This window comes from Lissotriton vulgaris, chromosome 12 (genome assembly GCF_964263255.1).
Source record: "Lissotriton vulgaris chromosome 12, aLisVul1.2, whole genome shotgun sequence".
Taxonomy (NCBI): domain Eukaryota; kingdom Metazoa; phylum Chordata; class Amphibia; order Caudata; family Salamandridae; genus Lissotriton; species Lissotriton vulgaris.
The window spans coordinates 788,327,005-788,352,548 of NC_141700.1; the positions used below are offsets into that span (position 1 = coordinate 788,327,005).

The 25,544-nt window shown below is 53.4% G+C and overlaps 1 protein-coding gene across 1 annotated transcript in view; it reads left to right on the forward strand.

Moving 5' to 3' along the window:
* The window catches only part of ACTL6B (actin like 6B), a 212,195-nt gene that overhangs the window by 147,948 nt on the left and 38,703 nt on the right, over nucleotides 1-25,544 (forward strand). Inside the window, exon 8 of the mRNA XM_086946186.1 lies at nucleotides 18,845-18,938. Coding sequence (XP_086802312.1) covers nucleotides 18,845-18,938 — 94 coding nt within the window. The remainder of the gene's footprint in view (nucleotides 1-18,844; nucleotides 18,939-25,544) is intronic.

A 25,544-nucleotide genomic window follows, 5' to 3' on the forward strand; every position in this document is an offset into this window, starting at 1 on the left:
GGAATGGATACGCCCGTGAGCACCTCAGTGTTCTTTCGGTGCTTGCTGCTGACGTGAGTGCTTCGGAATGGATACGCCCGTGAGCACCTCAGTGTTCTTTCGGTGCTTGCTGCTGACGTGAGTGCTTCGGAATGGATACGCCCGTGAGCACCTCGGTGTTCTTTCGGTGCTTGCTGCTGACGTGAGTGCTTCGGAATGGATACACCCGTGAGCACCTCAGTGTTCTTTCGGTGCTTGCTGCTGACGTGAGTGCTTCGGAATGGATACGCCTGTACTCACCTCGGTGTTCTTTCGGTGCTTGCTGCTGACGTGAGTGCTTCGGAATGGATACGCCAGTGAGCACCTCAGTGTTCTTTTGGTGCTTGCTGCTGACGTGAGTGCTTCGGAATGAATACGCCCGTGAGCACCTCAGTGTTCTTTCGGTGCTTGCTGCTGACGTGAGTGCTTCGGAATGGATACGCCCGTGAGCACCTCCGTGTTCTTTCGGTGCTTGCTGCTGACGTGAGTGCTTTGGAATGGATACGCCCGTGAGCACCTCGGTGTTCTTTTGGTGCTTGCTGCTGATGTGAGTGCTTTGAAATGGATACGCCTGTGCGCACCTCGGTGTTTTTTCGGTGCTTGCTGCTGACGTGAGTGCTTCGGAATGGATACGCCCGTGAGCACCTCGGTGTTCTTTCGGTGCTTACTGCTGACTTGAGTGCTTCGGAATAGATACGTCTGTGAACATCTCGGTGTTCTTTCAGTGCTTGCTGCAGACTTGAGTGCTTCGGAATGGATACGCCAGTGAGCACCTCAGTGTTCTTTTGGTGCTTTCTGCTGACTTGAGTGCTTTGGAATGGATACGCCTGTGAGCACCTTGGTGTTCTTTCGGTGCTTGCTGCTGACGTGAGTGCTTCGGAATGGATACGCCTGTGCGCACCTCGGTGTTCTTTCGGTGCTTGCTGCTGACGTGAGTGCTTCGGAATGGATACGCCCGTGAGCACCTCAGTGTTCTTTCGGTGCTTGCTGCTGACGTGAGTGCTTCGGAATGGATACGCCCGTGAGCACCTCAGTGTTCTTTCGGTGCTTGCTGCTGACGTGAGTGCTTCGGAATGGATACGCCCGTGAGCACCTCGGTGTTCTTTCGGTGCTTGCTGCTGACGTGAGTGCTTCGGAATGGATACACCTGTGAGCACCTCAGTGTTCTTTCGGTGCTTGCTGCTGACGTGAGTGCTTCGGAATGGATACGCCTGTACTCACCTCGGTGTTCTTTCGGTGCTTGCTGCTGACGTGAGTGCTTCGGAATGGATACGCCAGTGAGCACCTCAGTGTTCTTTTGGTGCTTGCTGCTGACGTGAGTGCTTCGGAATGAATACGCCCGTGAGCACCTCAGTGTTCTTTCGGTGCTTGCTGCTGACGTGAGTGCTTCGGAATGGATACGCCCGTGAGCACCTCCGTGTTCTTTCGGTGCTTGCTGCTGACGTGAGTGCTTCGGAATGGATACGCCCGTGAGCACCTCAGTGTTCTTTCGGTGCTTGCTGCTGATGTGAGTGCTTCGGAATGGATACGCCCGTGAGCACCTTAGTGTTCTTTTGGTGCTTGCTGCTGACTTGAGTGCTTTGGAATGGATACGCCCGTGAGCACCTCGGTGTTCTTTTTGTGCTTGCTGCTGATGTGAGTGCTTTGAAATGGATACGCCTGTGCGCACCTCGGTGTTTTTTCGGTGCTTGCTGCTGACGTGAGTGCTTCGGAATGGATATGCCCGTGAGCACCTCGGTGTTCTTTCGGTGCTTACTGCTGACTTGAGTGCTTCGGAATAGATACGTCTGTGAACATCTCGGTGTTCTTTCAGTGCTTGCTGCAGACTTGAGTGCTTCGGAATGGATACGCCAGTGAGCACCTCAGTGTTCTTTTGGTGCTTTCTGCTGACTTGAGTGCTTTGGAATGGATACACCTGTGAGCACCTTGGTGTTCTTTCGGTGCTTGCTGCTGACGTGAGTGCTTCGGAATGGATACGCCTGTGCGCACCTCGGTGTTCTTTCGGTGCTTGCTGCTGACGTGAGTGCTTCGGAATGGATACGCCCGTGAGCACCTTGGTGTTCTTTCGGTGCTTGCTGCTGACGTGAGTGCTTCGGAATTGATACGCCAGTGAGCACCTCAGTGTTCTTTTGGTGCTTGCTGCTGACTTGAGTGCTTTGGAATGGATACGCCTGTGCGCACCTCTGTGGTTTTTCGGTGCTTGCTGCTGACGTGAGTGCTTCGGAATGGATACGCCCGTGAGCACCTCAGTGTTCTTTCGGTGCTTGCTGCTGACTTGAGTGCTTCGGAATGGATACGCCAGTGAGCACCTCAGTGTTCTTTTGGTGCTTGCTGCTGACGTGAGTGCTTCGGAATGGATACGCCCGTGAGCACCTCAGTGTTCTTTCGGTGCTTGCTGCTGACGTGAGTGCTTCGGAATGGATACGCCCGTGAGCACCTCAGTGTTCTTTCGGTGCTTGCTGCTGACGTGAGTGCTTCGGAATGGATACGCCTGTACTCACCTCGGTGTTCTTTCGGTGCTTGCTGCTGACGTGAGTGCTTCGGAATGGATACGCCAGTGAGCACCTCAGTGTTCTTTTGGTGCTTGCTGCTGACGTGAGTGCTTCGGAATGGATATGCCCGTGAGCACCTCAGTGTTCTTTCGGTGCTTGCTGCTGACGTGAGTGCTTCGGAATGGATACGCCCGTGAGCACCTCAGTGTTCTTTCGGTGCTTGCTGCTGACGTGAGTGCTTCGGAATGGATACGCCCGTGAGCACCTCGGTGTTCTTTCGGTGCTTGCTGCTGACGTGAGTGCTTCGGAATGGATACGCCCGTGAGCACCTCAGTGTTCTTTCGGTGCTTGCTGCTGACGTGAGTGCTTCGGAATGGATACGCCTGTACTCACCTCGGTGTTCTTTCGGTGCTTGCTGCTGACGTGAGTGCTTCGGAATGGATACGCCAGAGAGCACCTCAGTGTTCTTTTGGTGCTTGCTGCTGACGTGAGTGCTTCGGAATTGATACGCCCGTGAGCACCTCAGTGTTCTTTTGGTGCTTGCTGCTGACTTGAGTGCTTTGGAATGGATACGCCTGTGCGCACCTCTGTGGTTTTTCGGTGCTTGCTGCTGACGTGAGTGCTTCGGAATGGATACGCCCGTGAGCACCTCAGTGTTCTTTCGGTGCTTGCTGCTGACTTGAGTGCTTCGGAATGGATACGCCAGTGAGCACCTCAGTGTTCTTTTGGTGCTTGCTGCTGACGTGAGTGCTTCGGAATGGATACGCCCGTGAGCACCTCAGTGTTCTTTCGGTGCTTGCTGCTGACGTGAGTGCTTCGGAATGGATACGCCTGTGCGCACCTCGGTGTTTTTTCGGTGCTTGCTGCTGACGTGAGTGCTTCGGAATGGATACGCCTGTACTCACCTCGGTGTTCTTTCGGTGCTTGCTGCTGACGTGAGTGCTTCGGAATGGATACGCCAGTGAGCACCTCAGTGTTCTTTTGGTGCTTGCTGCTGACGTGAGTGCTTCGGAATGGATATGCCCGTGAGCACCTCAGTGTTCTTTCGGTGCTTGCTGCTGACGTGAGTGCTTCGGAATGGATACGCCCGTGAGCACCTCAGTGTTCTTTCGGTGCTTGCTGCTGACGTGAGTGCTTCGGAATGGATACGCCCGTGAGCACCTCGGTGTTCTTTCGGTGCTTGCTGCTGACGTGAGTGCTTCGGAATGGATACGCCCGTGAGCACCTCAGTGTTCTTTCGGTGCTTGCTGCTGACGTGAGTGCTTCGGAATGGATACGCCTGTACTCACCTCGGTGTTCTTTCGGTGCTTGCTGCTGACGTGAGTGCTTCGGAATGGATACGCCAGTGAGCACCTCAGTGTTCTTTTGGTGCTTGCTGCTGACGTGAGTGCTTCGGAATGGATACGCCCGTGAGCACCTCAGTGTTCTTTCGGTGCTTGCTGCTGACGTGAGTGCTTCGGAATGGATACGCCCGTGAACACCTCAGTGTTCTTTCGGTGCTTGCTGCTGACGTGAGTGCTTCGGAATGGATACGCCCGTGAGCACCTCAGTGTTCTTTCGGTGCTTGCTGCTGATGTGAGTGCTTCGGAATGGATACGCCCGTGAGCACCTCAGTGTTCTTTTGGTGCTTGCTGCTGACTTGAGTGCTTTGGAATGGATACGCCCGTGAGCACCTCGGTGTTCTTTTGGTGCTTGCTGCTGATGTGAGTGCTTTGAAATGGATACGCCTGTGCGCACCTCGGTGTTTTTTCGGTGCTTGCTGCTGACGTGAGTGCTTCGGAATGGATACGCCCGTGAGCACCTCGGTGTTCTTTCGGTGCTTGCTGCTGACGTGAGTGCTTCAGAATGGATACGCCAGTGAGCACCTCAGTGTTCTTTTGGTGCTTGCTGCTGACTTGAGTGCTTTGGAATGGATACGCCTGTGTGCACCTCGGTGTTCTTTCGGTGCTTGCTGCTGACGTGAGTGCTTCGGAATGGATACGCCCGTGAGCACCTCGGTGTTCTTTCGGTGCTTGCTGCTGACGTGAGTGCTTTGGAATGGATATGCCTGTGCGCACCTCGGTGTTCTTTCGGTGCTTGCTGCTGACGTGAGTGCTTCGGAATGGATACCCCCGTGAGCACCTCGGTGTTCTTTCGGTGCTTGCTGCTGAGTTGTGTGTGCTGCAATCTCCGGATCAGAAGTATGGATCCCTAAATGTCCTTTCAGTAGACAGCTGAACTTTTAACCCAAGGACCTGGGTTCTAGCCCTAGCTGTGAACGTGGCTGAATATCCTGTGATTGTGGGCAAATCACTTAATGTCCATGTGCCTAGAATTATAAAGGTCCAGTAGGTGCAATGCAATTGTATGTATGTGGCCTGTAGTGTCCGTAAACAGTTCAAGCTGATCTCCAGTTGATGTACACCATCCTGTATCTTTCCCTGACATCCTGCCTTAATGTAGAAGGCTCCTTTACTAAGGTTCATGCTATGGATACATACAGACGTACATCGGATCTGAATGCTCCTACACTGTGACCCAGTGGTGCTGCTCTTGAAGTGGAAACATGTTCCTGTGACTGAAGTGTTTTCTCTTCTGCTGAGTTAAGTTAACCGAATCCTGACAAACGTCACGACAATCATGTTCTTTTTCAGCAAGCAATGTATGGCACAATATCTTACACTGGGCTAGCGAGCAGGTTGGTTTTGGGGCTGGGTGTTTCAAAACCACATTGTCTCTTCGTCTTCCTTTGGGAGGGAATAACCACATCCAGGCGGACGTCCTGACCAGTCTCTAGCTTGTTTCTCACAAAGGTCAAAGGAATGAGTCGGATTTCCAGTCAGTCTTCGGTGAACGACGATTGTGTCGACTAAAAATGCTGGTGACACCACTGTCTTCAGCTCGCTTCTTGTCTAGCCGTGGAGGAAGGTTTTTTAGGAATGATGTGCACCTAGTCTAAGGGTCTGATTTAGATATTGACGAACGGCCCGTGGTGACGGAATAATTTAAGCAGGCAGTCATTTATAAAGCAGTGGCAGGAACGGCTGTCATGGCGATGCCTGTCAATGCGTCTCGCTGTTTGGTGCAGGGCTGCCTTAGCTTGACGCAAGTCTGCACCATACAGTATTCTTTATATATTTTCAAAAACTAAACCCCAAAACAGGATTTTCTTTTTGAGAAAAAAAAAGTAAGGCTCTCCTCGCCATGGAAGTCATCTCCCATGGCGGGGGGAGCATTATTCTGTTTTTACTGTCCCTCAATGCCAGGATTTGCCTGGTTGTGAACGACAGTAAAAAAATCCTTGTTGGGCGGGTGGACATGCAGCCATTTCTATGATGGACGTTACTCTGATGGGCCATCGGAGAGGTTGGCAATGGCCAAGACGGATTAGTCAGTGACATCGCCAAAATCGACGGTCCGCCCGTTTTTAAATCGGGCGGACCACGTGTTGCCTGTATGTACTCGGTTGCCGTTGTGACGGAATATGCATACCGCCAACATTTAACTCGGGCACTAAATTCATGAAATGCTAACTGTTGTCCAGTTTGGGCTACCATCTCTTGTTGTGTAATGATTTTAGTGCCAACATCAGCCCATGCCCCATCCCACTCACAACAATTTCCCATAATAACAGACACCACACAATGTTTTGTTGGAGAAAGTTGTTGCAGCTTTATTTGCATAAACATTATGCCAACATGTTGGGTTATCTTACGGGCGATCCAGGGTCAGGCCGCCTCTTGCCACCTGCCCACTGATTTTTTTTTAATACATTTTTTTATTGCAGATACACAAGGAGCCAATAAATGGAGTAGTCTGAAGGTACAGTAATACATCACAGTCAGGGTGGTTCACTTGTCTAAAAGAGATACACAGCCGTGTAGCCCACAACCCTGGGGTTGGGCGGCGAACAGAATTTGTATGGTATGGTTACCAGAGCTGAGCTAGCTGTAAGCTTTCCCAGGCAATTCCTGTGTCTGCTTTTAAATTTTTAGATAACACAATAACAAAACCCCCCTCCCCCCTCCCCAAACCTCCCCCCGAATGGACAATAGAAGACATACAAGCCAGGAGCCTTCACAGTGTTCAGGTATTTAAAACTAGAGATACATCGGTCAAGCACCCTCCTCCCTCTCCCCTTTCTCCCCTTCCTCTCGTGTATCCGAACAGTCGCGTTCCTCAGAGCAGGTGGAATACGGCTCTCTACAGAATCAGCATTGTCAGTCGTGATCTTAAAGGCAGTTGTATAGTGTCCCACAGTTACTTCCCATTTCCCCGCCATTTGAAAGCCTCCTATGTCCACCCATCTAGCCCATGGTAGTGTCTCCACTTTGACCAGACCCTACGGAATTTCTTTGGACAGCCCCTTGCCTTGTAGGTGACCCTCTCTGCCGCCATATATAGGTCTAACCCTCGTCTCCATTCCTCCAGATCCGGAGGGTCCGGCGAGCCCCAGCGCCTTGCGATGTCTTGTTTGGCGAACACCAATGCAAGGACTGGGAAAGTGAGTAATTGGCGAGTCAGGTCCACCTCATTTGTCATTCCAAGTAACGCTAACTTGGGGTCCCGTGGGAGTGAAGCCTTAAGGACATCCTCCAGTTCCCCAAATATCTGGGTCCAGTATTTCTGAATTACACTACAGGACCACACTGTGTGGAAAAAATCCTGCTCCTCTTGGAGGCATCGAAGGCAGCGTGGCTCGTCTATCCTCCCCATCTTACATAGACGCACTCTGCCAAAGTATGTCCTATGGAGAAAGTTGAATTGAATGAGTCGTAGTCTAGATTTAATTGCTACCTCCCGGGGGTGCATCAGAACTATCTCCCAGTCTAAGTCCTCCATCTCCCCCACCTCTGCCTCCCAAGCGTGCCTAAGTTTGTTCAAGTCGCCCAGCATATGGTTAGTCAATGTTTTGTATGTCAGGGACACCGCCTTTCCCACCACCTGTTCTTTCAGGAGCCTCCCTTCCAATGGCGCGTATTCAGGAAGATCCGTGAGCGTAATATTTTGGGCTATCCAGGCGTGTCTCAATTGAGCATATTTAAGAAATTGTGTGTTGTGCAGTCCGAACTCCGACTGGAGGACTTGGAACGATTTCAGCTCCCCCCTGGCTATCACATCGCCTATGGTGGAGATGCCGATATCATCCCACCTTTTGAAACCTCTGAGCTTATGCAACTTGGTTAACCATTGGCAGTGCCACAGTGGTGTCTGTCGCGTGGGCTTCCTCTCCCACCCCATGCGACGTGTAGCTCTAGTCCATGCCCTATAGACGTGGCTGGAAGGAGGGAGGCCCTTCAGCCACTCCCATACAGATATTTCAGTATGTTATTAGGCGCCAGTTTAGCCCTCTCTAGTGCATACGTCGGGTGGTCCGCTGGTGTATGAAGCCAGTCATTGATTGGGGTCAGATGCTCCGCCCAGTAGTAGGCCTCCAAGTTCGGAAGTGAGATCCCTCCGCTATACTGATGTCTCTGAAGTGTAGACAGGGCTACCCAGCCACAGGAAGGATCTCAGATCCGCATGAATCCTTGAGAAGACTGTCACAGGTAGTGGGGAGTACTCATTTTGTAGGGCATATAAACATTTCGGTAGGATGATCATTTTATACATGGCTGCCCTGCCCAAAAGTGTCAGTGGGAGCTGCCTCCAGCGGTCCATATCTGCCACTGCATTAGATATGATCCGTTCCAGATTTCTCTGGAGCGAGAGGGTCTTATCCGCTGTTATATACACACCCAGGTATTGGAAGCCCTCCGTTGTTGTCAACAGGTCATCCGGTAGTCTCCCCCACTGATTGCGCCCCCCCGGGTCATAAAGTATAGATTTATGCCAGTTAATTTTGTGGCCTGCCATCCGTCCGTAGCATTCTAGCTCTCGAAATAACTCCTGTATCGTGTCCTCCGGTTTAGTGATGTAGAGCAGAACATCGTCTGCATATAACGAGACCTTTTAAGGGTTTAGTGCAGTGTCTCCACTAGTGAAGCCATGGATGTCCTCATTATGTCGAATTCTGGCTGCGAGCACCTCAATGGCTAATGTGAAGAGGAGAGGGGACAGGGGGCAGCCCTGTCTAGTCCCCCTCTGGATTTGGAACTCCCGAGAGAGCCTCCCGTTGACCCTCACCCTAGCCACTGGGCCAGTATAGAGCAACCGGACCCAAGCAATAAACTTTGGCCCGAATCCAAACCTCTGGAGCTCTGCAAACAGAAAGGGCCAATGGATTGCGTCAAAAGCCTTTTCGGCATCAGGGGAGAGGAACCAATGGGGGTCACCTCTTCCCATCACCTCCTGGAGCCAATTATGGGCTCTCCTCAGATTCAATTTCGTTGCCCTATCAGGTAAGAAGCCCGACTGGTCCAGGTGTACGAGGTCTGTGATGACCGTCCTCAGACGGGTAGCCAAGATGGTTGCCAGCAGTTTCACTTCTGTGTTGAGCAGAGAGATCGGCCTATAGGAGGCGCAGTTATCTCGCGGTTTGCCCTCTTTATAGATCGTTATTATAGTGGCCATTGCAAGGTCTGGAGGGAGCTCTCCATCCTCATAGGCCCCCGTGAAGAGGCCCCGAAGATGTCGGGTCAAAAGGTCTGCCGTGCGTTTAAACAACTCTGCTGGGAAGCCATTTGGGCCAGGGGTTTTGCCAGGCCGGAGTTTGGCAAGAGCATTGGTGATATCCTCAGACGTTATGTCTGCTTCCAATGCCTCCATGGCCTCAGGGGGGAGGGTCGGCAGAGCCGTCTCCTCCAAGTATTAGAGGGCCACCTCAGGGGTGGCCAGGTCTCGAGCGGCGTAGAAGGCCTCATAATGGGCCGCGAAAGCCTCTGCTATCTCTAAGTCGGAGTTGACCACCTTTCCGTCAGCAGTAGCGATAGTATCTATCCATCTTACCGCCCGCTCTTTTTTGCTGAGCCATGCTAGTAGCTTTCCCGACTTGTCCCCCACATCATATAGTCTATGAAGGGTGGCTAAGGCTTGGGTCCTGGCCTCATTGGTCACCAGTTCCCTATATAGTTTCTGGGCATCTAGTAACCGTCGCAAGGTGACGCTAGTCTTATGGGTTATGTACTCCTCTTCCCGACTCAAAATAGCCTGTTCCAGGGCCGCTACCTCAGCTTGTTGCCTCTGCCTTTCCTCACCTAGTCTAGAACGAAGTCTGTCGCGTAGGACCGGCTTCAAAGCCTCCCATAAAGTGACTTTCGAGTCCACCGAGACTTCATTCTCAGCGATGTATAGTCTAATGTCTATTCTTACGCCTTTGAGGATTGCCGGGTTTTGAAGATCCCAGGCCGCGCGGCGCCATGAGTTCAAGTCCCTACTCCGGTCTTGGCCCACTTGCACGTATAATGAGGAGTGATCAGATATTCCCCTGGCCCTGTATTCTGCAATATCTTCTACTCTCAGATAATGTCGGGACATAAAAATATAATCCAGTCGCGAGAGTGTCTTGTGGGCCCCAGAAAAATATGAATATGTGCAGTGTGTTGGGTGAAGCCATCGCCAGACGTCAGTTAACCCTACGGTAGTCATCTGGTTACCCAGCGCAGTCCTACACCCTCTTTCACCTGTGCCCCCAGATCTGTCTAGGTTGATGTCCATGACGTCGTTAAAGTCCCCACCCACTACTTGAATCGTATCTGCCGTATCTAGGAGGATGTTAGCCAGCGCTGTATTTGTGCGTGTCTGCAGTTTGGGTGGTGCATAGATTGATATCAGGGTATATGTGCGTCTGTTCCAGGTGCCTTGCACACCCGCGTACGTACCTTGTGGATCGATCCACGTGCGAGTAATGTTGAAGGGTGGGGATTTTTTAACTAAAACTGCCACTCCCCTAGAGTCGGACGTGTATCCCGCATGTACTAGCACCCTGTATCGGCCTCTGGCTATGAAGGCACAATGGGTACCTTTGAGGTGTGTTTCCTGCAGGAAGATGACATCTAAATCACTCCTTTTTAAATAGGCATTCACTAGACCTCTCTTAACCTTGGAGCCCAGTCCATTAACATTCCACGTTAGGATACTCAACCGTCTGCCTGCCCCTCTCGAAGTGCCTAAGTTGTCTGCCATAGGGACACGTTATGACCATGTAGGACCCAATCCCTGTACGTGACTGTGATGTAGAGGCATGGCGTGCGTGGCTTTCCCTTTGCCCGTGTCTTCTGTGTTCCCTCACTGTCCCAACCCGAGTCCCTACCCCAACAAACTTTGAAACCCTTTTCCCCCACCCCCTCCCCACCTCCCTCCCCTTCCAGATGTGTCCCATAGCAGGACATGACTGTCCATAGGAGTAGGCCTGTCGCCCGCCCACCACACCCACCCTAACACACACCCAAACACCCTACCAACGGGCGGAACAAAACAAAAAGGGGGGGTGTCCACTTGCGTGCTTCCCTGCGTTGGGCTGCTACTCCAGTTCTATCTCGCCAACATATCGAGAGTCCAACCATCACACCGTGCATCGGGATGGGTAGTGCGCATCGTGCCTTGAGTCAATTGCCCCTTAGGATTTAGAGTCTTGAGTCTCCGAATCAGGCGCACTTTGCTGTCCAGACAGGTCGTGTTCCAGCACATGGATCTCCTGCACCAATGGGTGGTGAGATTGTCCCTCGTCTTCTTCCTCCTCCCCATCTGACGTGCGACTGTCCAGGACCTCCTCCTCCTCGCCCTCTGAGCGCGCCGTGGCGCGCAGTACGGCAAATCGCGATCCTGATGTGGCTGCACCATTTGGAGATGCGGAGCGTCCTCTTCTCAGAGACGCCGCACCTCGACCTCTGTATGGCGTCGCTGGGTTTTGCCTCCTGGATCTCCTGGATTTTAGTCTCTGTGCCTTCGGAATTTCCCAGCGAGTCGCGTTCCTCGCAGATCTATCCAGGTGATCTTGTCTGGCAAGTTCTCTACTGTTAAGAATCGGCCGCTCCTCCAGCCATTGCCAGGCGTCCTCCGGGTGGGCGAAGAAGAGTGCCTGATCATTGTATATCACCTTAAGTTTAGCTGGGAACAGCAGCATGTACGTGATTTTCTAGTCTCTTAGTTTGGCCTTCACCGCATCAAAGGATCTTCTCTGCTTCTGTACCTCTTGACTATAGTCCAGGAATATCATGATGTGTGAGTTTTCAAACCGGATTTCTCCCATCTTCCTCCCTTCTTTCAATATTAAATCCATGTCAGCAAAATGTAGGAATCGGGCAATTATTGGACGGGGTCTTGCTCCTGCTGGAGGTTTTGCGAGGAGGGCCCTGTGCGCCCTCTCAATTACGAAGCATGGCGAGAAGGGAGCTGCTGGGAATGTTTCCATTAACCACGCACGCAGAAAGGATACCACGTCTGACTTCTCAATTTCTTCTCTAGAACCGACAAAGCGCAGGTTGTTGCGTCGGGCTCTGTTTTCGGCATCATCTACCTTCCAGAGAAGTTGGCGATGGGAGGCTTGTAGCTCCGCCATGTCCTTTCGGAGGGTTGTGATCGAGTCTTCTGCCTCACCCATCCGTGTTTCCGCTGAGGTGACCCTGTCGGACAAATTACGAAAGTCCTGTCTCAGGAGAGTCACTTCCACACCCACCCCACCGATCTTGACTTCTAGCGCCGCCCTGGACTCCTGGATATCGGTACGTGAAGCCTGGATGGCCTCCATCAGTAGTTCAGTGTCGGAGCGTGCGCCCGAGGTCGCCGGAGGGCCACCCGCGACCTGGTGCGGCGCGGCAAAGTTGTCCATTGGGCCCTGCTTAGGTCCTTTAGGTTGCACTTCTTTATTCCCCATGTTGTAGCGGAATGCCGCAATTCAGCCACTCCGCGAGCGGCCCGCTCTTCTCCCTGCTGGCGTCGGACGCGGTTTCACGATGCGTCGCCCCCAACTCACGGTCTCCGCTGCTCAAATCGCCTCACCAGTGATACTCAAGGTGCCTCCCATAGGGGGGGGTGGGTGGGGCTCTCCGCCTCCTCCCTGTCGTCGCTCCACTGCCGGTGCCCGGACCCCTGAGTGCTCAACTCCAAGCCGCCGCACCCTGGCAGCTCGCGGGTATTTCCCAGTGTATTCTGTATGGTAGGCCGGCCTGCAAGTATTCAGACACGGATCATTACTTTAACATCTGCCGTGGAACCCGGGAGAGTTGTGTCTCCTAGCACCGCTTATGGCAAGCACTTCCTGGTGTTTTAGGTCTCCAGAGTCATTCGTCCTTTCCCAGTGCCTCAATGTCCCTGGACAGATTAGGAGCAGCATGTGCTGGCAGTCCCTGGAAGGATCAGGCGAGTTGGCACCTCGTGTTGGTCTGCTTGTGCCTACCGGAGATTCGGAGCCCCTTGTCTCCTGAGCTGGGACAGTGAATGGCTCCGGGCTTCGCGTTGTGCACCGCTGTGGCCCTTCAGATGCCACTGCCCCTGTAGTGTGATCACATTGACGCCACTCGATTCATGGAAGCCCCCACACTCCGCCTCACTGCCTCTCGCCTCCGTGGGATCGGGGGATAGGCACAGCCTGCTGTCCCTTCCCTCCGTGCTGGGGGCCTCGTTGTCGCCGGGGTGCCAGGTCCACAAAGAGCCCCGATATTGGTGAGGCCGTCACCAATCCGCCGCCCCGCGCCCCTTGATCCAGGCTGGCGCCACCCACGTACCTCGGGCACCACTCCGTGCGAGTGAGCGTGTCTCCGGGCTCTGCACAGGGGTACCGCTCTTCACCAGGCCCCCCCATCACCACCGGTCACACAGGGCCTGCTAAGCGGGAACCGAGACCGGGCCTTTCAGCTGCGCCGGCGGTCAATTCCGGTCTCGGGCGCCATCTTTGTAAAGTGCGGCCCTCTGCACTTGCGTCTGTCGGGCGTGGGAGCAGGTGGCGCTATTACAAGGACCACTTAGGATGGTCGGGCACTTCTCCCCAGGACCTACTCGTGGTGGCTTCAGGTGGCGGGGCAGGGATCCCGTGTATCCTGCGTCTCTCACCCTCGGGCTCCGGCGGCCTCCATCTTGGTGTAGTCGGGGCTCTCGAGCAGGCAGGTCCGGAGCCGATTTCTCTCGCGGCACGCCACCGTTTCGATTCTCTTGCCTCTCTCTGGAGCAGTACAGGTTTCAGACGTCTCCTCGCCGAATTTGGGAATGTTTGAGCTAGTGTTTCGCCGGATTTTGAGGCAACTGTGCAGGAGCTCCGCCGATGGACGTCCTAGCCGGCCATGATGTTGGCCACGCCCCCCCGCCACCTGCCCACTGATGAGCCATAAACCCCCTGTGGTGTTAACCGCGGGGGTGTTGTCAATTTTGGGGGAAGGGCTAGCCCCCCCGACCCCGGCGGACCTCCAGTCCACCCCTTACTCACGCCCCTCCCCACTACGGGGGCAGAGCGTTGCAGGCAACCCCCGGTTGCTCAGGTCTACAACCGCCGAAGGACTAACGGGGCGGCATCACTCCTCCAGGATCCCACCGGGAAACTCCCTGGGGATAATTGGCTCTTGCACCCTTACTGTGCTCCTGTAGAGGGTAACCTTCTGTACCTTCCAGCGTTGGATCGCCCTGTAACCCGGCCATGGCTCTGGGTGTGGTTACCGCCGCCCCAGAGCCCCCACCTTATATTGCTCTTTTACTTATAACCTGCTGCTACCAATTCCTCCGCTAACTCTAGCAGGAAGAGGTCCATCCCCACTTTGGATAGGTGTATGCCATCTCCTTCAAAGCATCCTGTGCCTTTCGCATGTAGGCACCCAAGCCTGACAAAACCGAAACCTCTTTGCTTGGTGAATTTGCGCATAGCGCTGTTCTCCCGCCTGCGTGAGGCCCCCATTGCCTCCCCTGACCTTGCGCCCCGCCAAGATAGCATAGGGTAATTTCGGACCAGCATATCTCGCGGGACCCCAGCAAGTTGCTCAATTCGCCCAAGTAAAAATTGCGCCCCGTAGTCGGCCGGATTAGAACCTGCACGGGGAGACCCCAATGGATTTCTAGTCCCTCGCCTTAACCACTCGGCCACGACTACTTCCTGTTCCTCATCATGTGCTGCAGGCCCCTGCGCCCCAGGCGGATGTTTTATGTGTTCCACTGGCCAGCCTGCCAGGAAAGCCGTGGTTGCTGCTGATACGTCCTGTTTGGATCTCGCCACTAGCTCCCATTCTAAATGCACCAAAGAAAGTCAGCGCCAAAGTTGCTGAAAAGAGAGCTGCGGAGTGAGTGGCCCTAAAGACCTTGGCCTAGATGTAGGTAATTTTATTTTACCACTTCTTAAATACCGAATTTTACCGATTCGGTATTTGAGAAGCGGTAAAATAGAAGGGGGCACATGTAGGTATTACAGAATTGGTAAATACCGAATCGTTGAGATTTGGTATTTACCGATTCTGTAAATACCGATTCGGTAATGCCCATTGATTCCTATGGGCATTGAAGCCCATAGGAATCAATGGGCATTACCAAATCGGTATTTACCGATTCGGTAAATACCGATTCCAGCAAGGGTGCAGGGGGTGTCACTTTGACACCCTCTAGCACCCCAAATACAGGCATGTGTGCCATGTGGCACACAGACATGCCCTAAGGGCCTGTCTGTCTGTCACATGGCATAGGTGTGCATGCACACATGTGCATGCACACCTGGATTCAGTATTTTACCACCCAATTGGATTGGGTGGTAAAATACCAAATCTGAAAGGCCTTTGGGACTCAGAAGAGTCCCACCTACATCTAGAAGTTACCAAATCTGTAAAAATACCGATTTGGTATTTTACCGAATCGGTAAATTTACCGATTCGGTAAATTTACAGATTCGGTAAAATTGGCCCCCTACATCCCAAAAACTCATTTACCGGTCGGTAACGGCCGAAATCGTCCGTTACCGGCCGGTAAATGGCCACCTACATCTGGCCCATAGTGACCTACCGCCTGTTCATTCATAGGCCTCCCTCGGCACAAGCAAGGACATGTCCTCTCCTCCTCTGGACAGCAGAGCTGCCCAGCCGCCAAACTCCCTTATCAATTCTGCCGCTCCTCTGGACTGAGACTTATACTGTCCTTTCACTTACAACCTGCTGCTACCAATGCCTCGGCTCAATGCAGCCGTAATGGGACCATCCCAACTTTGGATAGGTGCATCCCGGCAACTTAAAAGCACCCTGTGCATTAGCAGCCCTTGCCAGACAAAGCCACAGCCTCTTTGCATCCCGCTGTTCACCTGCCTGTGCAAGGTCTCCATGGCGTCCCCTGACCGTGCACCCCGCCAGAAAGCCTAGGCGTCATTTCGGACCACTATATTTCCCTATAGTTACAACCATAAGCCACTATCAGTTCAGCCGCTTTACCGCCTGTGAACTTGTGTCCCCTGTCTGGCTTCTGGCCTCCTAACCCTTACTTAGACATACCGGGGTTATACCCCACATATAGAAGGCCTGCCAGCTGGCTTACTACCACAACGACGATCCTACTGTTAGCTGACAATCTCCTCGTAATGCTTTGCTTAAGTGAAGCGACGGGTAACATGCAATCCTTCTCAATCAGGGGACATGGATTAAACATATGAGTGATGTCCCTGAACCTCTCAACTATAACTGCAAACTGCGCTCTGGGGTTGACTGTATTGTTACTCTATCCCCTCCAATTCAGCCCAGTCAGGGCAAATTTGCACCCTCCTAGAAATAACTCACTCACACCCCCTGTTCCCAGACAGGCCGATTTCTGTGTAGCCCGTAACCGTGCATATATTCCCAACAGTAACCATGGTTCTGCAGAAACTCCACTTGCTTGACTGCTGAGTGTGCGTAGGGCCCCCCACCTTTGTGGTTATGAATTTATTCTAATCCGTTTCCGGCCGCCAAGCTGCTGACCTTGCCCGCCCCACCGCTGGGCGAACTAAAAGCAACTACACCGTTACCCATGAGCGCAGCTTCTGTTGCTACTGATGGTTCCCTACAGAACCGGTGAACTAAATGCCGACTATGTCCTTCACTCATGGTGCAGCACCAATTGGCCCATTACATCAACTTGACAAGCACCGGAGCCAGACAGATCTGGTTACCCCAAGTCCCTGCTGCACACTCCTTACCCTAAAGAGCACTCTAAGTACGGGGCATTCGACCCAACAGAACTGACCCATCTGAGTCTAACTCGCAGCGTGTCAGAAGAAGCTAACCCGGCCCCCATAAGGCTAAAAGGATGCCCTGAGTCGGGGCCGTTGTCCACCATCATCTTGACTTTGAGCGGGCCCTGGTCGCGCTTACGCAAAGATCTATTGGCCCACCCCTAATGATTGCCATACCAGTCTTCTGCCCTTCTACCCATGTGGTTACCTATGAGCTGAGGCCAGTAGTTGCATTAAGGTGATTGAGCACAACTGGGGCTGCTTTGTATGGATGTCATGGTAATTTGCACAACCGCTGCACTTAACACTGCTTCTACTCTCCCCTTCTCCCCTACGAGAAGTCAGAACTTGGTTGTCACCTTGCCCCCCAAGAGCACTTAACCAGGAACAGCATTCAGGCTCCGAGCCACGAGCACGCTCTGGCTATTTCCTGCTTCCGTTCCCACCTGTCCTTTACAGAGTGGTGCCTGTGTATTTGATCCGATTGTCCTGAAATTAGAAAAAGGGTTACACTCCAATCCTGTATGGTCTAACCCAGACCCCCACACACTGGCCCCAGCGTGTTCTTCCTCTGTACAAGCTCCAAGTCTTGGCATGCCAGCCAGCTTGGCGTGGTTTGACCATTCTAGAGCGAAACCCGTGCGTTTCTGGAAGAAAGAACAAATCCATGAAAACAGCCCCCAACCAGCGATGACCGGTAAGCCTAATGCTCACTCGTTCGCCAGTATCAGAGCCCCTTAGTTACGCACCAGTTGCTGTACAAAAGAACACATTTCATTATTGCACATGGGATGCATGATATGCCCAGATCCACAGTTGTCTAAAAGAAAACGCATTTCCAATTATTTGACACAGGGAATGCATGATTCGCCCTTGCTCAGCCACTGCTTCCAGAGCGATCACCCCAATTATTGCCCAGTAAAACAACAAAATGTCCAGACTCAACAGTTGTTATTTAAGAGAGAACGTAAAAATATTGCAGAGGGGCTACCTAATATGTCCCGGTCCCCCAGTTAACTACCAATGTATTACTTTCATGAGTGTGACCTGCGCGCCCCACACCAGGGACAGTAATGACACCTGGGGAGAACCTGTGAGTCCCAGACCCTAGCACCCTGCCCCCAGAGTGCTATGACCATTATTCCTGTTAGTTCAGGTGGCCCCCCAAGTGAGTAGGGCGGTTCTCCAGCACGGTTCCTGCATTTGAGACAGAAAAACATTCATTAGAAGCTCTGCCGCCCCCCCATCCAGGTCCCAGACACTAGAGCGCTTTTGTGGGGCTGTGCCATCCTGTGGCACTAAGGGTGGCCGCCCTCTTAGGTGGCCCCCTTCGGTGGCCCGGGGCAGCCTGGCAATCATTGTGTGAGGACTGCACAGAGCCTTAGCAATAATTTGTCAGGCTTACCATAATAAGCATCTACAATTATTTGTAACCAGGTTCTGAGAAGTAAGCGTTATCTCATTAATATTACCAGCATCAATCTAGACTGATCAGGAAAGTTTCTCCAACACCCCCAATTAACAGAACTCGCTTGCACGGGATCCCCGTATCCCCATTCTGGCCAAAACAGGTTTCTTTTGGAGTGGGCCCTCTGTTGCGTCTTGTACTCTGGTTTTCCTGTTTCGGCGCATGAACAATTCTTCCTCCTTCCTTTTGCTGATCTTGAAAGCTTGATCCTTGTCAAACTGGAGCGGGCACACTTGGATTGACCAGGATCAGACATGGCCGTCTTGTGTGCAGCCGGGACAGACTTCACTAGGCATCGATGGATCTCAAGACAGTTGAAATTGAGGGAGAGTAAGAGGTAGGAGTAACGGAAACACGATGAAGGTACTTTTCCCTTTAACTCCTCATGCTGCCACGATGAGCCAAACTCCCCCATCTTGCTCTTGTCCCCATGGCGTAAGTCTTGTTCAGTCTTTATATATTCTTTACCTCAGTTTAGAACCTTGCTCTCACTGCCCACAAACCTCAAGGATTGTGACTGTCTTCTCTGCAGAGAGATACCTCAACTTCTCCCTCACAGTCTCTTTCAGGCCAAAGAAAGGACCCACTGAGAGCTGAATCTGTAGAGTTCTGTAGAAAATACAAAGTTAAACTGAAACATTTTAGCTTTGACAAAGTGAATTAAAGTCGAGCTCTCCATATGTACACAATTGTTTTGTTATTTTTGAGATCTGTTTCTTTGTACTCTAAGATAGTAGGGTGGGCAGCCTGATGTGCGAGGCAGCAAACTTTGACTGGATATGTATTGGAGTGTCTCATTCTGACCACTGACAGACTCACCATTAGTTGACTTTGTTTCTGCAGGAAGCTGTCCGGGAAGGCGCCTCGCCCAGCTGGAAGAAGAAGGAGAAGCTGCCCCAGGTCTCTAAGTCTTGGCACAACTGCATGTGCAATGTAAGTAAACGCGGACACGCCAAGGCTGACCCTACAGCCAGTTCCCATCTCATCCTCTGCGGTGGCTGTAGGTAGAGAGTGACACGTTATCATTATTCATGGGTTTATGTATAATGCAATACCATTGCAGTTATAAAAGTATGTTTTATTGATGAGTTCCATAGAGCACCGGCATGAGGCGTTATGCCTGCGTCATAGCACTGGAGTGTCTCAGATTGGGAGGGCAGTCATACACGCTTGGGTCAGGAGATAGGCTGGTGGGCGACTGCCAGGTCTGTCATTTCAAGTTTTAGGCAAAAGTTGCTAGAAATGTTTTAATGGACCTACTTCCATTGTGCAATTTGGGAGTTTTACGTGCTGTCCCAAAGTGAGGCGAATGGAGACCTCTCTTGAGGATACAATACAATGGCATTTATAGAGCCCACGGCTACTCCCAAGGGAGCGTCCCAGTGCTAGCAGCAAGGACCACCCTAGAAACAGGCCAGCTTCTTAGCCAACTGACCTAAACGTTAAACAGGTGGGTCTTCAGACGTTTCCTAAAGAACAAGAAGAATTTGAGGACTTCTGGATCTGCGGACCAAGGACACTGATAGTGATGTAGGCATTGCCGGTTATATCTGGATTGGGTCGTCAAGCTTCTATTGCCGCGCTGGGACTCCAGCTCAGAATGCAGTGGTGTGGCTGCTTATGAAGCATTCTGGGCCATTCGTCCAATGGCTTTGTTGAGAAAGTGAAACTCTTACAGAGCTGGGTGTCATGACCCTCTTTCATTTTACTCTGTCTGAATCCGGCTGCTTGATTTAGTCTTCTCTGCAGCGGGGGAATATCTTTCTTTGATGCATCATGATGGACTCTTGATTGGTTCCTTCACCTGGGGGACTTAATGGACTCTTGATTGGCGATGGGTCCTTTCTTAACACATTTTTCTTGGCCAGGGTATGCACAGCACTTTCAGACTGCTCTGTTATACTTTGTATTACTTTCAAACTCTTAATGCCTACTACCTGTGCTTGTAATAAATATATACATAAAAATATTGCAGGCTAGGGGGGCGGAGCTAGCCGGCGTCAATGGTGGACGCGTAAGAGCAGAGCTCCGCGGCGGCGCCATTGAATATTCGCCAACTATCCTCACCCGGCAGCGACACTCAGCCGAAAACGGCAGCAATTGCCGACCCAGCCCCTGCTGCGCCTCCGCCCGGAGTTTGGGAGCGATCCGCGCTCGGAAACACCACTTTTCCTCGCCTGCGAGGTGACGCGGGACCAGGCCTGGATCCCCGACCTCTCCTGTGCATCGAGACCGGGCTGCGTGCCCCGACGTGCGGCAACGCGGACCTGCCGACCCGGCCCCTTCCGGGTCCCAACGTAGTTGGACTCTTTGATTCACCACAGGTACACGGCCACGTGGAGGTGCCCAGTCAGACACCTAGTGGGGGCTCCTGGAGGCACGAGGATTGAAGGTACGCCGGCACAGCTGAGGGGGGGGTGGCGCGCCTCATGGCGACAGTCTAATCCCGGCGGCACACGAACACCCAAGGCCCTCCAACGATCGAGCCCCCCCCCCCCAGCATTGGGCCCTGCAGTGCGGCCTGGAGCGAGACGAGAGCCCCCCCTCCGCTTGTCCTGAACTGTTCAGGGGACTCGAGCAGTGCCACTGAGTCAAGAGAGCGAACGCCCAGCGGAAGCCTGGCCACACCGGTGACACTAGCGGAGCCTGGCACGTCCACCTGGCCACGGTAGCAGACCCTTGCACCCACCCCAGCGGCTGGCACACGGCGGGGACGGGCCACGGACTGATCGTGACTGGCACGCATTGCGCCCCGAGACCCCCGGATCGTCGAAGGGCAGCAAAGATGGTGAAAGGGGACAGGACCCAGACGAAATTGTCGTTCGACCAACGCAGACAGAAGGCACCGGACCCCCCGTCCCCCCAGGCTTCGGGGGCTACCAATGATCCGGGCTCCTCACTCTGCGCGGAAATAAAAGGTATGCTCACGACTATGGAGAAGGGCCTACAGGAAGGCATGTCGGCCATAGGCAACAAGATAGACGCGCTGGCGTATCGAATGGACCGCATGACGGAGAGAGTGGATAAGCACGCAGAGAGACTTGATATGGCCGAGCGCAGACTGACGGAGGCTGAAGAGGCGCAGACGGAGTGGGACACTGATCGAAAGCAATTTGGCCGCCTGCTCCAAGTGATCCAGGAGAAGTCGGAGGACTTGGAGGCGCGCTCCAGGCGCTCCAACATACGCATAACGGGAGTGGCCGAATCGACCCAAACGGGTAAGATGGAGCTCTTTGTAGAAAAGCTGCTGAAGACACTTCTGGGAGACGACACGTTTTCCCCGATGTTCATCGTGGAGCGCGCCCATCGCACCCTCGGACCAAGACCTCCACCGGGCGCAAACCCTAGACCACTGATAGCGAAATTGTTGAACTACAGGGACAGGGACGCAGCGCTACGAGCGGCCTGTGAGAAGGGCTCACTCCAGTACGAGGGAATGAACATATCCTTATACCCTGATTTCACCACTAAAGTGCAGGAGGAACGGCGGCGCTTTCTCCCGTACAAACAACAGTTGCGGGACCTTGGGTTGGACTATGCTATGCTGTACCCGGCGCGGCTGCGCATCAACAGACAGGGCCACTCGCACTTTTTCACGGACCCCAAGGAACTGCAAAAATCCCTGAAGGTGTGGATAAGGGAGAACAGAGGAACATCGGAGACGCACGCACCGGACCAATCTGGCGCCGAGGAACTGGAGGAACAGGACTGAGAAGGAGAGCATGCACGGGGGCACAACGCTGAACTGCTCCCGCGGGGGGCATCCAGGACGCCCTTCCCCCCAGACACGAGACAGACTCCCGCTTGGCCCTTATTACGGGTCTGTTTGATCTACTGGACACCATCGAGTGGGTGAGATCCGAATGTTCTGGACTAGAGCTCCTGGGCCCACAACGTTGCGGTACGATGCTGCCCTGGGCTGGATCCCCCGCCTTGGGGCTGGACACGAGACAGGTCAGATGCGGTTTGGAGGGCGGGGGGCGGGGGGGCGGGGGCCCGGGCAATGGGCCGGATCCTAATGTTTGATTCTTTTTCTTGCTGGACCACTTCAACGGGGCGCTGCCGCGGAAGCAGCTTACATTCATAGTGTGGTGGTCCGGAAGGGACGGTACACGACAGAAGGAGAGAGTAGGCTACCTCTGCCCTAGCGCTTTTAGCTGTTACGGCTCGGACAGAGCTTGTTTGGGGAGTTCTTGAATGGGGTTGCTGAAGGGTGGGGGGGAGGGACGTGAGGATTTCGGTCGCACCAGGTTGGGGTTGGTGAGCTGTGGGAGGAGGGTTGGGGTATTTTTTCTGAGTTTGGGGGTGTTTGGGGGGGGTCCACAATGTGTTCCGCACAGTTATGTATCTTGGAGAGGCCTGGAGGTGGTGGCACGCGCCGGAGGGCGCGACAGGTACTGTTGGTAATCATCAGATGTTGTTACTCTCTCTATGGCTGACACACTACCCGGCGGGTCACTGAATGACACTGGAACCCTTACGGCACTGACTTGGAACGTTCGGGGGTTGAATGACTATCGGAAACTCCGTAAGGTACTGCACTATCTCCAAAGACATCACGTAGACCTGGCCTTGCTGCAGGAGACACACCTACCCAATACCAGTAGAATGCACACACATAGAGGCCTCCAGGGTCACTCCACATATGCTGGCTTCACATCACACGCCAGGGGTGTCCTTACGTGGGTAAACCCTAAATCCAAGCTATCCCTCACACTGCTGAAGGCGGACCCGGAGGGTCGATTCGTGCTGAGCAAATGTACGGGTAAGGGACATAATCTCCTGGTCATGAATGTGTACGGCCCGAACTATGACACCCCTGATTTTTATACAGCAGTAGCGGGACACTGTGTCGACTGGCCTGCAGGTAGCATGATCTGGGGGGGGGATTTCAACTTCACTTTTAACCCAGAACTGGATAGGTCGGGGGGACCCCTCAGGCGTCCGGCAGCGGCTGCGCAGAGAATGCAGGCGGAAATGGTGAGACTGGGGCTGGTAGACGTCTGGAGGGAGAGGCACAGCGCGCGGGGGGGTTTTACACACTACTCTGCGTATCACAACATCCATACCAGGATCGATTACTGGCTGACGGCACTTCCCCTGCTGCATAAGGTGAGAGACTGCAGGGTGCTCCCGCGGACACTATCAGACCACTCCCCCATACTGTTAGTCCTGAACACTCCACAGCCGAGAATACCCCCTTTCACCTGGCGCTTTCCACCATACTCCCTGCTGGATGAGTCATTTCGGGCAGAGCTAGGGGAGGACATTGACACGTTTTTCTCTAATAATATCGGCACAGTGGATAGCTTCGGGACGGTGTGGGAAACATTCAAGGTCTACGTTAGAGGAGTGGTCATGGCCAAGCACTCCAGTGTCCTGAAAGCCATCAGGAACAGACTCTCACATCTTGAGGGTCGGATTGCGGAATGTGAACGCCTACAGCTGGCAGACCCGTCTCCGGATGGGGACGAGATGCTACGGGAGCTCCTGACAGAGTTCCACGAGGAGGCGGACAGGGAGGTTAGGCACCTGGGAAAATACGCGACGGCCCGTACGTACGGTGAGGGCGACCGGCCGGGTGCACTGCTGGCCAGAATTATGCGGGGAGCCAGGCGGCGACAGGCAATCTCAGAATTACAATCAGCGGACGGGGCGACGTTAACGGCCGAGGAGGATATCCTGGCGGAATTCAAGGGATTCTATCAGGAGCTGTACTCTAGCAAAATCTCGGGAGTAGAGGGGCAAATTGACAATTACCTAGATTACATCAAAATGCCGTTCTTAGAGAACTGGCTGAGGGAGTTCCTGGCGACTCCCATACTTCAGGAGGAGATAGCGGACGCCCTAGACAGCATGAGGTCGGAAAGCGCGCCGGGAATCGACGGCCTAACTGTGACCTTTTATAAGGCGTACAAAGACAAACTGCTGCCCTATCTTTCCACCCTCTTCGATGAAATCTGCGAATATGGCGCCATGCCCCCGTCTATGAGGGAAGCACTAATTGTGACGATCTTAAAACCAGGAAAGCCGCACGATCTTCCGGGATCGTACCGCCCCTTGTCTCTTATCAACGTAGACGCGAAGATCTACGCTAAGGTTCTGGCAACCAGACTGGCACTTGTCGCCCCGGAACTGGTGGCCCCAGAGCAGGCTGGCTTTATCCCTGCCCGGAACCTTACCTACAACATCAGGACGGTCCTGGGAGCCATGCAACACACCAAACATGATACCAAGGCCATTGCAGTCTTCTTGGATATGGAGAAGGCGTTTGACTCCGTGGAATGGCCTTTCATGCGTAAAGTCCTCAGAAAGCTGGGGCTGGGAGACCTGTTCCTCCAGCTGCTGGGCGCCCTCTACCACCGGCCGACCGCGAGAGTTCGACTGGGCGATGTGGTCTCTGAGGCCTTTACTGTGAGTAGGGGCACGAGACAGGGCTGCCCCCTCTCGCCGCTACTGTACGCACTGGTAGCGGAGCCGCTGGCTTGCGCGATGCGGGAATACCACTCCTATGAGGCAATCAGCTATCCGACCTACAAAATCGGCATTTCCACATACGCGGACGACACGCTGTTGTACGTTAGAGATCCAGTGAATAACCTCTCATCGGTCTTAAGGGAGGTGGTGCGGTTCGGGGCCCTCTCGGGGCTGAAAGTCAACTGGCCAAAGTCTGTGGCATTCCCCCTGACCCCTGTAACTGAACCTTTCGAGATGGAATATCCACTACAGTGGTCCGTAGACCCGATCAGATATCTGGGCATACGGATACACACGGACCCTGAAGTCGTATTGAGGGAGAACTACGGGGTAGCCTATAGCAAACTAGCGGATGATGTCGAGCTCTGGATCAAGCTCCCGCTTTCATTGATGGGCCGCATAGCCTTGATGAAGATGGTAGCCCTCCCGAGATTTTTGTTCCTCTTCAATAATCTCCCGATCGTCCTCTCTAAAGCTTTCTTTACGACCTTAAACAAACTACTTGTCAGACTCGCCTGGGCCGGCAAACAGCCTAGAATTCGCTGGACGGTGCTTCAACTCCCATACGAGCAGGGGGGGTTGGCAGCCCCGGACTTTGAACGTTACTATAGGATCGCGCAGGCCTCCCATCTCCATACCTGGATACATGGCAACCCGGACATACCGCATGTGATCCTGGAACGCCTATTCGCTGCCCCTACTCCGCTCCCGGCGACTATCTGTAGCCCTGGTGACCGTAGAGTAGGAGTACTGGACTCCATCCGCTCTACTAACCACGCTTGGCATACCATAGTGCAAAGGCAAGATAAGGTATTGTTGTACGCCCCTAGCATGCCGACACAATGGGCGCTCTGGCTTCCTACACTGACAGAACCGGGTGTCCCCAGAGCTCTTGGTGAGCTGGGTGTACGCACACTGGGCGATCTATTTGAAAACGGTACGGTGAAGACGTGGGAACAGCTTGTGCGGGGACGCGATCCCCCCTCCATGCTACACCGCTTTCAATATCACAGGGTACGCAGCGCTCTCCTGGACCACTTAGGCCCTGACATGGAGGAACCCCCTG